At 42.1% G+C, this 13,539-nt stretch overlaps 1 protein-coding gene across 1 annotated transcript in view; it reads right to left on the minus strand.

The window, feature by feature from the left end:
- LOC124111176 overlaps positions 1 to 13,539 on the minus strand; it is a 187,156-nt gene that overhangs the window by 150,175 nt on the left and 23,442 nt on the right. Inside the window, exons 13-25 of the mRNA XM_048394836.1 lie at positions 13,245 to 13,434; positions 12,136 to 12,344; positions 11,628 to 11,752; positions 10,690 to 10,898; positions 9,556 to 9,701; positions 8,811 to 8,987; positions 7,440 to 7,598; positions 6,028 to 6,170; positions 5,362 to 5,432; positions 3,655 to 3,821; positions 2,533 to 2,699; positions 1,640 to 1,826; positions 34 to 198 (exon numbers count right to left, since the gene is read on the minus strand). Coding sequence (XP_048250793.1) covers positions 34 to 198; positions 1,640 to 1,826; positions 2,533 to 2,699; positions 3,655 to 3,821; positions 5,362 to 5,432; positions 6,028 to 6,170; positions 7,440 to 7,598; positions 8,811 to 8,987; positions 9,556 to 9,701; positions 10,690 to 10,898; positions 11,628 to 11,752; positions 12,136 to 12,344; positions 13,245 to 13,434 — 2,115 coding nt within the window. The remainder of the gene's footprint in view (positions 1 to 33; positions 199 to 1,639; positions 1,827 to 2,532; positions 2,700 to 3,654; positions 3,822 to 5,361; positions 5,433 to 6,027; positions 6,171 to 7,439; positions 7,599 to 8,810; positions 8,988 to 9,555; positions 9,702 to 10,689; positions 10,899 to 11,627; positions 11,753 to 12,135; positions 12,345 to 13,244; positions 13,435 to 13,539) is intronic.

The following is a 13,539-nucleotide window of genomic DNA, read 5'->3' on the forward strand; positions in this document are numbered from 1 at the left end:
TCAAGCCTTCCAGGTCATACACTACTGCCTTACCTGATTGTCCACGTAAAGACCGTCGCTGGGATGTTGTATAGTGGAGTTGGGTTTGACGTTTGTGATGATGATTTCTGTGTTCTTGAGGGAGCCTCCCGTCGCCATGACGATCACTTCATTAGGCTTGTTGGACAGCATGATGATTCCAGGGAAGGGGGCGACCACCTTTAACAGAAGAAACGAGGTATCCATTTCCACACCTTTATAACTTCTTATAGACCCGTGCCTGTCGTAAAAGGAGACTATGCTTTAAGCGACGACTTACGGGATTTGGTGATCAGGCTCGTTGACTTGGTTGATGCATGTTAACGTACCCAAATTGTGTAGACCGATGCTCATGATGTCAGTCACTGGATTTTCTGGTCCAGACTCGATTATTTACAGACCGCCGTCATTCAGCTAGAATATTGCTGAGTGTGGCGTTGAACAACATACAAACAATCAAACTTGAAGTGTTTTACCTTGACCTATACAACTAGGGGTTCAGGTCACCCCCAATATTATTAATTCCAAGGAACCTTATGGGGAAAATGAGGGTTCTGTAAAGGAATAAAACGATGTCGTGTCCTGTACTGTAAAATTTGATAATTACTAAAGTGAGCGAGTGAGTGAGTTGGGTTTAACGCCGCTTTTAACAGTATTCCAGTTATATCATGACGTGTCAGCTTTATGTGGGAGGAAAGCCTGAAATGATGTAGGTCTCAGACGTTTACCACTTTGGTGAAACCCACCAGCACAGGTATGGTGCTGACAAACCTAGAAACATAATCGGGGCGAACCAGGATTCGAACCCATAATCATATGTTTCTGGCATGCTCAGGGGACGCAACTCTGCACAGAGAATCGCATCGCCTTAGACAACTGGGCCACCCGTGCCCCCGATAATTACTCAAGGACCTTAATATTTCTTGTCAAGAATTTGGTACACTAAATATTATTGTGCGTCCCTCGAGATGCAATATATCTTTTTTCTGCGTCCATCCTAAACATTTGTGCGTATTGGACGCACATTTCTGTTTTGTGTAAAACCCTGTATTAGATCTAGACTTACCAATTATTGATGTAGATTGTACTGTCGATTATCGTATGATACTCTATCGCACGTCTTAAACGTTTATTTGATATATTTTATGTAATGTCGGAGGCAAGGGTGGCCCAGTCGTCTTAGGTGCCACGATTCGCTGTGCAGAGTTGCGTGCCTTGGGCACGCCAGAAACCTATGATTGTGGGTTCGAATTCCGGTGCGCCCCGATTATGTTTCTAGGTTTGTTAGCACCATATCTGTGCTCGTTGGTTTCACCAAAGTGGTAAACGTCTGAGACCTGCATCACTTCGGGCTTTCCTCCCACATTAAGCTGACACGCCGTGATATAACTGGAATACTGTTAAAAGCGGCGTTAAACCAAACTGACTCACTGTAATGTCACCAATGCGTTGCGTAAGACTCAAATTCACACCGCTCATGATAACGTGATAAATAAATTATATTAAGTATTGCAATGCGTACAATGGCTGGACACATCCCGCATTCAGGCACTGGAACCTTCGTGCCCAAGGTGAACACTGACCAGAAGTTTTTTTGCTTCGGAAAAACTGGTTTACTCACGTCTTTGCCTTTCATAATGGTTATATCGGCGCCAGCGTTCTCGTACTCGGGTTTCCCGTTCTTTAGGGTGGAGGGGTAGCTCCCTGCCCCATCACAGCCACCCCCGGGCTGCCGGAGGGTTCGAGGGAACGTCTTGTGGCACTTGGGTCCAAATACACGATCGATCAGTGAACGCGCTGTGCGGTAACTGAAAAAATGTGTTGTGTCAAGAATATCTTTTTGCTTTGACATTTCTTGTATTAATGGAGCATCCATTTGAGAACAATCAAGTTTTTCCCCCTGAACCCAACAAACTTTTTATTTACCGAGCACCATCAAGCAATCTGTTCATTTTAATTATTAGCACCCAAAATTTGTTTACAAAACAAATGATTCATCTTTTCCCCACTGCAAAGAAACTATTCAGTCTGGTCATAATTCAGAACAAACTATTCATTTAAAAAATCTTCACAAACCCCGTCATAAAAATCAAATGGATCCTCCCAAACTGGCATAAGAATGAAAATAAAATTTATTACAATTTATCACACATGTTTTATTGGGGAAATAATGTGCTTGTTAAATCATATCAATTGATCTCCCTTTCAAAAAAACATATGACATAATCACTAAGGCCCGGGACCATAAATTGAAATAAATACGAAATATGGTTCAATAATTTTCCAGAATTGTGAAAGGGTGACCAACCTGAGTCTTGTACATTAAACACACATGGTAATTCTATTCAGTGGAACTTTGATAAACCAATAACCAAATAAATCTTTGTTATTCCGGACGACTTACTACTTGGAACTATGAAATCAAATCATCATTCGTCGTCGGAAATCCTTTATCCAGAAGTGAATGAAAACCGAACTGTCCATATTAACGAGTATCTACAGTTTTGTACTTACCCTTCTCTAAGAGCGTCGAAAGCCTCTTTGATGTCTTGCACGACCTTGAAGACCTTTTCGTATGTCTCCACGAACTTCCCGCCCAGGTTCTTGAGGCCGTCGAGGGGAGCCAGGAGGTCATCCACAATGCCCTTCACAATATCAATGACTTCCTGCTTCTGCTCAGCCTGAAACGAACGTGAGTGAGTCAGGGAGGGAGAGAGGGGGGTAGCAATGTTCCAGCCACATTACGGTAGGGGACACCAAGAATCGTGACCAACCAATGCTTCAACCACATGACTACCCAACATGCCGAAAAAGTGCAGTAGAAGTAGTAGTAGTGGTAGCAATGGCCATAGTTGTAGGAGTAGTTGTAGCAGGAGTAGTAACAGCAGCAGCAGCAGTACTTGGATTGAGGGCGTGTTTGGGCCAAGAAGAGACCTATTTGCGCCATGTTGAAATCGTGATAACAGTTACTTCCCTTGCCATATGAAACTCCTTACAGGATTTTGAATTCCACGCGGAGAGCGAAAAGACTTTTGTTACATATTGATAATAATCACCATTTGGATCGGCGGACCCGTACAACAAGTGTCCGTAACAATGTTAACACTCTTGGCTTTCTTCACATTGTAATTCCTGTATTTCCATTGTCACTTATATTGGTCCCGTGAAGATCGGGATTGGAATTGGCCTTCAGCACCCATGCTTGTAAGAGACGACTAACGGGATCGGGTGGTCACACTCATTGGTTGATGCGTGTCACCGTATCCCAATTGCGTAGATCGATGCTCCTGATGTCAATCACTGGATTATTTCCAGACCGCCGTCATGTCGCTGGAATATTGCTGAATGCGGCCTTACACAATTTTTTTAAACAAACTAAACTGCCAAGCAAAAGAAAGTGTACACTTGAAAATTGGATTTGGCCAAAACGTTATCTAAACGCTACTTGGTTGAAACAGTCACCGAAACACAGCAAACTTAAGGCCAAAAACACAGCTGTGGTACGAGTATCAAATACATCTACATCGTACAACTATTTCTTGTTTATTTTGCCATCAGCCACCATCAAAAATGGGTGTGTACTTTCTTCTGCCTGGCAGTTAAGTTGCATGGGAAGCGAAGCCCTGTCAGACTTACCATGGTGGTTTTCCCTTTAGTAAACTCGGCAATCGGGTCCTTCTGTCCCTTGACCACTTCGTTGACCCATGCTGACCCTCCCGTCCTGAGGGCGGAGGTGGCGTTAGAGGCCATTGCCCGTATTTCCGATATCTGACCGCGAAGATCCCACCAGTAGGGTTTCTCCTCTGTGAAGGAAAACAACATCATAACTGTCGACAACACCTCGATTACCATCAGTAGCTATGTTTGTTCAAAATTATCACAATGACCGTCTTTACCAGCGCCCGTGCGGGATAGAATAAGTCTTCAGTAACCCATGCTTGCCGTAAAAAGCAACTATGCTTGTCTTAGAGGCGCATGAGGGATCGGGTGGTCAGGCTCGCTGACTTGGTTGATGCATCCGGATTGGAAATGGCCTTCAGCAACCCATGCTTGTAAGAGACGACTAACGGGATCGGGTGGTCACACTCATTGGTTGATGCATGTCGTCGTATCCCAATTGTGTAGATCGATGCTCATGATGTCTCGATGTCATGACTCGATTATTTACAGACCGCCGTCATTAGGCATGACTATTGCTGAGTGCGGCGTAAAACATCAAACAAACAAACAAATAAACAAAACTAACACCCGTGATTGTCTGCATCTTCATCATCGCTTTTTCCCCATTATCATCAATACGATATTCATGAAGATCATTACCCGTGAAGATTCCGGGGTAGAATAGGTCTTCAGCAACCCATGCTTGCCGTAAAAGGCGACTATGCTTGTCGTATAAGGAACTAACGGGATCGGGTGGTCAGGCTCGCTGACTTGGATGATACATGTCATCGATCCCAATTGCGTGGATTGATGCTCATGATATTAATCACTGGATTGTCTGGTCCAGACTCGATTATTTTACAGACCGCCGTCATATAGCTGAGTGCGGCGTTAAACAACAAACAAACAAACATGAAGATCATTATGTTTTATGTTGGTCCTCTTATGCCGTGCTCGTGGGTTTCACCAGAGCAGAGAGCATGCATCACTTCGGGCTTTCCCCCAACATCAAGCTGACACGCCGTGATGGAACTGGAATACTGTTGAAAGCGGCGTTAAACCCAACTCACTCATCAAGATCAAGAGAATCGAGTCTTGAAGGTAAAGGCACATGCTGTTGACAATAATTTTGAAAATTTCCTAAGCTTATTAAGAGGTAGTGTACATTCGCACAAACCATGCATTGCATTACATCGTCAAAATGCAGTGTGACACTGAAACAGGTGACGCTACTTTCAAAAGCAGAACTATATGTCTTACTTACCGCTTGTCACGTCTAAATTACAGTTGCACGTTTGTCACGTCTAAATTACAGTTGCACGTTTGTCACGTCTAAATTACAGTTGCACGTTTGTCACGTATAAATTACAGTTGCACGTTTGTCACGTCTAAATTACAGTTGCACGTTTGTCACGTCTAAATTACAGTTGCACGTTTGTCACGTCTAAATTACAGTTGCACCTTTGTCACGTCTAAATTACAGTTGCACGTTTGTCAAGTCTAAATTACAGTTGCACGTTTGTCACGTCTAAATTACAGTTGCACCTTTGTCACGTCTAAATTACAGTTGCACCTTTGTCACGTCTAAATTACAGTTGCACCTTTGTCATGTGCATGAGGTAGGTATAATACGTGTATGCATGACGTGTCTCAACGCATTACAACAATACGGGCCATACTTACTTTTCAAAAAGAAACAGGCTTGTTTTGTTTTGTTAATAGCTTCCACGAGGTTCTTCACTTCCATGCCAATCCTGCAGACAAAAATGGGTTTTGTCAGGCATTTACTGCCATCTCTTATTTCAGGCAAATCGAAAATCACTCACTCGTCCAAGTAGCCTCGGAGATATGTTTGACGGTCTGTATATTGTCAATTATAATCCCTCCTCCCACTTGACATCTCGCGTATGATGACGTTATTTACTTACTGCTGTTAATATTTTCTTACATTAAAATGTTTTTTTTGTGATAAAGGCGCATATTTTTGCCGTATGAATAGTGTCTCTAGTGCCGATAACGACAATTTCATTGTGCACTATGTTTTATGAATGAAGGCACGCACACAAAAAAGAATGTTGTTTGTTTTCATTTACATGACTTTGCTAAATGTATTCCTGCGCCAATGATGTAAAGTTCGTCCCCAAAACTTTTTGGCGTATTTCGATTTGAGAATGATATTGGATGATAAATAAAATCAAACTGCAGATGACTCGATGGTTTTCAGGTCTGAGCATTTCGAGTTAACGAGGTATCAATGTATGTTCTCTTATACCATTCGAGTTTACTCGTTATGTCATTAACAATGCTAATTATATTTTAGAGCTAATAATAACGTCAGTGTCCACTTACGTTATGACGTTGCCAGCGATACCGGATATGGCTTGTTTCGGGTCATTGTTGAAGTTCTTGAAGCCATCGACGATAGTTTTGATGGACTTGAAGATCTGTTCCCCCGCCCGGGGGATCACAACTGTGATGGTCTCCATCAGCGTCTAGGAGGGGGAGAAGGCGTGGTCAATGACCTTTACTGAGGTTTCGGCGTGGGTACGACATGTGCATTGAAGGGCATAGCATAGCACACAGGATTTTCACATGAGAGTAGGATAGGATAGGATAAGTTTTATTCCATACTGAAAGGCCTCAGGCCCATAGTACAATTCTGTTTTCGGGACTGGTTACAGATCCGTTTAACAGGTCATATTCTAATAAACATAGCATGATAAATGAACATTGATAGATTTTTTAGAGTATCTTTATTAGTTGTTGACATGATCGTTGTAAAGTTTTGTGGAGTGGGATGTACATAACAAGGCACATCAATATATTTTCATCTAAGGTGGTCGTATTTTGGACAAACTAAGAGAAAATGAAACTCATCTTCAATCACATTTAAACCACATTGCTCACATATTCTCAATTCTCTGGCTACGTTTCTATGCCTGCCTACTTCGATCCTAAGTCTATGAGAGCTGCATCTAAATTGTGCTAAACTTATTCTAAACCTTTTAAAGTTGATGTCAAACAAATAGTATTCTGGGGAAATTGTTGTCTTGAAAAGCTTGTAATAATTGCATTTTTCTGAACTTAAAACATGCGATGCCCATTTTTGTAAGTATATATCCTTAAGTCTTTGGCGTAAAGATACTAAAAATGAATCTGGATTGTTTGGTACACATTGATTATGCCAAACAAACCCATAGCCGCAATCATTTAATAAAGACTGTAATAGTACAAAATGGATCATAATGCGTAACCTTCTAAAATATATACTACTCAAAAGAATTTAAAGAACACCCAATTCTGTCATACTGCTTTAGTTAATCTGCATGGCATGACCGAGTAACTAATGGTCATGTGAAAGAATCGGGTGTTCTAAAACTTCTTTTGAGTAGTATATACTGTTTTTGGTGACCTCCCAAGTAATCATGACTCTCAGAAATTACCATATTAGTTTGATATCGCAAAATGAGCAAATGGTTATATTATTATTTCAAGGATTCTGGTGTGAACTTTTGCATTGTATTATTTTCTCAACACTCCCGTGAAGATCCTGAATAGAAAAGGTCTCCAGCAACCTAAGCCTGTCGTAGGAACAAAATAACTGGAATATTGCTTAGTGCGGCGTTAAACAACAAACAAACAAGCAAACAAACAAACACAACACTTCTCTGAACCAATGATAATGCTTCGCGACTCTTCTTCAGTTCTTGAAAACCAAAAATACTAAGAGCATGCGTGTGTTAAAATGATTGATAACTTACATTGTAGAACGTCATGACGGCACTCTTGATGTCCTTGTACAGATTCGTGACCTTGACAATGAGGTTGCGTGTAGGACGGATAAAGGGAGGTAACTGCTCCTCGTCGATCTCGCCCATAGCCGCCATGGCCAGCGCTGATTTCTTACCCACCTCGACCACCTGTGTGTGTATCAAACAACGTGTGTCAGTGATCATCGTTTACGACTTTTCGAGCATCAACATTCAAACGTATACACAAGTGTCAAGATCGTCCAAGGCGCCGCGTTTCGCTGTGCAGAGTTGCGTCCCTTAGGCGTGTCAGAATCCTGTGATTGTGAGCTCGAATACCAGGCTCGCGCTGGTTTTGATTCTTTTGGTTTGTGAGAACCATCAAATATCATCACTTTTTGGTAGTGATATGTGAACACATCATTTTGATATAGTCTGGATCGTACAATAGACTCTGCATTTAGGGACCGCCTCCGTGGTCTAGTGGTAGAGCGTCCGCCCGGAGAGCGGAAGGTCCGGGGTTCGATCCCCAGCCGCGTCATACCAAAAGACGTTAAAAGATGGTACTTGTTGTTACCCTGTCTGGCGCTCGGCATTAAGGGGCTAAAACAAGGACTGGTCGGCTAATGTTAAACTGCGGCATGGTATCTCAGTGAGCTAGCACTATAAATCGGCATCAGTCCGGACTAGTACAAGCAGCCACACAAAAACACACACGTGCATGCAAGTCGCGATATAAGTGCAATAATCATGGACGCGACGTTAAACCCCATTTCACCTCACCTCTGCATTTAGTGGATATTTCTTATTATGATTATGGAAATGCTTTTTGTCTCTTGTATTTACCAAAACATTTACCTTCTTAGACCTGCATCACTGAATGCATCTTTCAATTCCAACATTCAGACCCTATGACTATGAATAATGTCATGTTCATTAAATCATACTTACGTATTTTAAAAATACACACATATCAGATTAAAACAGTTTAATTGTCTCCAAAAAGAGAGTACCTTGCTACACTTGGACTGCAATGTTGTTAAAAGCGTCGTAAAATCCTACTCACACATTCACGCTAACCGTTAGTTTAACTTGTTACATATTTACCATAATGTAGGCTGTTACTTCAGAAAAAGGGATTCTTTGTGATATGCCTACCCTCCCTCTCACTCATCTCTCTCTCTCTCTCTCTCACACACACACACACACACACACACACACACACACACACACACACCAGCTCACTCAACCACCGTCTGATCACCCACGTGATGGGATGTCCTCAGATCTTTGTTTTGCGTTAGCGAGAACTAAGATCTGATTTAAATGAGATTGGATCACCTACTCACTTCTCTATAAACCCTTCCCCTCACCCAAACTGACCTTCTGTGGCATTTCTTCCAGCGCCTGTTTGAACTCGTCCAACATTTCGCCGATGGATGGATCGCCTCTGATGATGCCCTTGAACAGATCGACGCCTACTTCGATAGCGTCAACGACGTCGCCCTTGATCTTATCATAAAGCTCCACCAGTTTCCTAATACTGTCAATATCAAATTCCTGAAAAAGATAAGTTGTAATATATTTTTTATAAAACATAAACAGAAATAGTGAATTGTGATATGAGTGTTGTTCGCACATTGTGCTTATTACTGGACCTAGCTTATTGACTGAGCTAATATTTAACTCCGCGTCCAGTTCTAGTTTATTGACCAAAACACGACCTAGTGTTAAAATATACACATAATATACTTCCACCGTGATACCCGTGAAGATACGGGGTAGAATAGGTCTTCAGCAACCCCTGCTTGCCGTAAGAGTCGACTAGGCTTGTCGTAAGAGGCAACTAACGGGATCGGGTGGTCAGGTCCGCTGACTTGGTTGATGCATGTCATCCTATCCCAATTGCGTGGATCGATGCTCATGATATTAATCACTGGATTGTGTGGTCCAGACTCGATTATTTACAAACCGTGACGTCATTTGAATGTCTCTTCCTCGTGTCGCCACAATGGTCTACAGAACATTATGGTGCAACTTAATTGCATCGTTATTTTCAATGAGACATTGTTTGATCTCACCCAAGTGGGAGCCAGTTTTTGGATAATAATAATCTATATATATGTACCTGTAGCAGATTTAGATTGTAGGAGGCGCTGCCCTTAAAGCAGAGCCTTGCCCTGAAGAAGTCGACGTTCAGCCCGAGGACTCCCAGATGAACCATCGCGTAGGCTTCATCATGGACAGTCAGCTTCGCGTGGCCGTCCAGGGGTGCTGCGTGAGAGAGTGGGTGAGCGAGTTCAATTAAAACGGTTTATTTAAAGTTTATTAGTCGCCTTAAATGTCGCCCCTTTAGTAAACTGTAACGACATTATGTGGACCTTTTGGGATGTCACGTAAATCATACATAATCGATCTCTCTATGTTTTTCTGAACAAATATGAAGCCAGAAGGAACTATTTCACAAGAAAGGGCATGTGAATTAAACATTTTCAATCAGGAGGAACATGAGAAACTATTTCCCCAAACGGAGCATGAGAATGCCATTGAAACTATTTCACCAAAACGGAACATGAGGAACCGTTTCGTCATAAGGAACACGAAAAACTATTTCACCAAACGGAACATGAGAATAAAACTGTTTCACCAGAAGGAACATGAGAAACTATTTCACCGAACCAAACACGAGAAACTATTTCACCAAACGGAACATGAGAATAAAACTGTTTCACCAGAAGGAACACGAGAAACTATTTCACCGAACCAAACACGAGAAACTATTTCACCAAACGGAACATGAGAATAAAACTGTTTCACCAGAAGGAACACGAGAAACTATTTCACCGAACCAAACACGAGAAACTATTTCACCAAACGCAACATGAGAAACTGTTACACCAGAAGGAACATGAGAAACTATTTCACCAAGCGGAACATGAGAAACTGTTTCACCAGAAAGAACATGAGAAACTATTTTGGCCCAATGGAACGTGAAAATGAAACGACTGCACAAGAAGGAACATGATAAATAATTTGACGTAACGAAACTTGAGAATAAAACCATTTCCCCAGAAGCAGCATGAGAAACTATTTCATATGAATGAACATGAGAAACTGGCTCTAAAGAACAAACATGCGAATGAAACTAGTTCCTTTATGTTCAGAAGGAACAAGATTAACACAGTAAAATGGACGAAAACACCAAACAGTACATGTTATTCTTAACTACCCATGGACATCAAGTACAGAACATTTTACTTGCCTATCTTAAAATCCAAAAGATTTTCCAGGTTGACTCCAAATGACGCGCCTATCTTGGTGGACCCCAGTAATTTCTTCCAGTTGACCCCTGGCGCCTGCAGCAGGAACTCTATTGTCTCGTCCAATATTCCCCTCTTGTGCCGGTCAAGTACCTGGATGTCCTGGGAACCGATGCTTGGGTTCTGGTAGAAGATCGAACCGTTTACCAATCTGCAAAAAAGGTTTTCAGTCAAAGTGAATTATTGTTTAAACACACGTGTCTACTCGCAGAGCAGAGTTTTGTCGCTTAGCTGTGCCAGGCTCCGCTGGCCAGGCTTCGAACCCCAGATTTACCCCCCTGACCTTCACTCAGACTTGGCGGCACAATGCACGTGTCCGTGGGGTGGTCAACGTCTCTGTCCTGTTTGCAGTAAGATGTATTGAGAATTGACTTCAATAATGTCTTACGTTTATAACTCAGTGACCCTCACAAACATATTGAAGTAAATTCTTGTTAATAAATGTCAACAATTACAACTCCAGCGGCTCCGTATTTATTTATTAACACTCAAAACTGCAGACAACAACAGTGACATCGTTCGGCCAGTAATGCGACCGAAACTACCCGAATATCAGCCAATCAGGGAACAGTAGTTCTCAAGTGGGCGTGACCTAATTCACAAAGCAATTGCTTAACCAATTAAATCCCATTGAGTCCCACTATATAAAGCGGTGATAAATAAACCCGCATTTACCGTGTGCGAAATACGCTTCAGTCGGAAAGCGCACGTAAAATCTCCAACATAAGTAAGTAAGTAAAACCGCATTTAAGCAAATACTTGTACCTGGATACCTGCGAAATATAATGTATTATAAAAATAAATAAATAAATAAACAACATCAACAACAACAAAGCCACGTAAAACGCATTTTACTCACTCCTTCACTCATAATACTTACCCCTGCTTCATATATTGGGCAGCAACATTTGCCGCCCTGGGATGTGCCTGGTATTGTAGGAGGGCTTCAAACCGCACTTTATCGTCTTCATCAAACAAGGCTGTCTTCATCATCAGATTTGCTGCCTGGAGACAATGAATTACATTAATTGAATCACCCCATGAACATCCGGGTTAGAATAGGTCTTCAGCAACCCATGCTCGTCGTAAGAGGCGACTAACGGGATGGGGTGGTCAGGCTCGCTGACTTGATTAATGCATGTCATCGTATCCGAATTGCGTAATCGATTCTCATGATGTCAATCACTGGATTGTCTGGTCCAGACTCGATTATTTGCAGAGCGCCTTCATGAAGCTGACAGTACGGCGTTAAACAACTAACAAACAAAATTAATTGAATCCGAAATTGATATCGTGTGAGTCTTACAAGCAATGAAAATTTAAAAAAAACATGCTTAGTTGAAGTTATTTTTAATAGATCCTTTGCAAGTTTAAGAAGATAGACTCACTGAATCATGATCGTATTTCCTCATCGCGTGTATTCCCGCCCTTTTCACCCACTGAGAATTGGTGTCATTGACATGTGATACAATGTAGTCGAATGATTGGTCCAGAGCGGCGTTGCCAAGGGATTCAACAAGCACCACACGCCAATGATCATCAGCCAACATTTGGGCCTCCGTCATCAGAGCCCGCTTGTGCCGGTACAACCAGGGATCTGTGAGAAGAAAAACACATTCATAAACAATAGGACAATATCAAGTTAAAAAGGATTTTTAACCATTAGTACAGTAGTACTGAAATGATATTGCGAAACTACCGCGGTGGTGTCATTAGGCGGACGTACCCCGGTAATATCGGTGAGAAGAAAAACTCTTTTGACAAATATGATGTCAAAAAGTTCTTAAACCAATAAAATCATCCACTGCTGCTGACATCAGTGAGTGAGTGAGTTGGGTTTAACGCCGCTTGTAACAGTATTCCAGTTATATCGCGGCTTGTCAGCTTAATGTGGGAGGAAAGCCCGAAGTGACGCGGGTCTAAGACGTTTACCACTTCGGTGAAACCCACGAGCACGGGTATGGTGCTGACAAACCTAGAAACATAATCGGGGCGAACCGGGATTCGAACCCGCAATCATAGGTTTTCTGGCGTGCCCAAAGGACGCAACTCTGCACAGCGAATCGCGGCGCCTTGGACGACTGGGCCACCCGTGCCCCCGCTGACATCAGTCCTGAAATGACATCGCGAAACTACCGCGGTGCGGCCGCGAAAATGTTGCGGCCATTCAGTTGACGTACCGCGGTAGTATTGCGAAAATTGTGCGAAAGACGTACTTCTGAACATATCATTTTAAGAAATATTTAAAAAGAAGAATAAAATGCTCCAGTTTGATGCAAATTAACAAATACTCCCACGTAGCATCTTTTTTCCTTTCAACATTCTGATGATCCCTTAAAGAAACTATTATTCATTCGTCATGATAGAATTATAAAGTAATTAAAAAGTTTAATTTCATAACACTAGTTGACACTTTATATTTCGCTATTGTATTCATGTTTGTTACGCTAGAAAACGACACCACCATCCCACATTTGATGAAATAAGTCATCCGTACCATGCAAACCCAACAAGGATTCAATTTTCCTGACTATTTGCGACGCTTCCTGTTTTCTGCCAACGGTCCACAGTCGCTTAGCAACCACGCCAATAGCCAATACCATTCGGTGATGTGTGTCTCCCTCTTGAAGTTGGGAAGGGGCGCCGTCAGGTCGGAAACACAGGTCCTCCAGTTTGCTGATAATATCCTGTAATAGTAAACAGGTCCTTGACAACAACTTGGGCTCTCCTCGCAGATATGCACAAGTATTATAGTATCGCGCATTTATCTTTAAATATAGCACTAAGTGTAT

The sequence above is a fragment of the Haliotis rufescens genome, unplaced genomic scaffold (genome assembly GCF_023055435.1).
Source record: "Haliotis rufescens isolate VD_foot unplaced genomic scaffold, xgHalRufe1.0.p SCAF_13, whole genome shotgun sequence".
Taxonomy (NCBI): domain Eukaryota; kingdom Metazoa; phylum Mollusca; class Gastropoda; order Lepetellida; family Haliotidae; genus Haliotis; species Haliotis rufescens.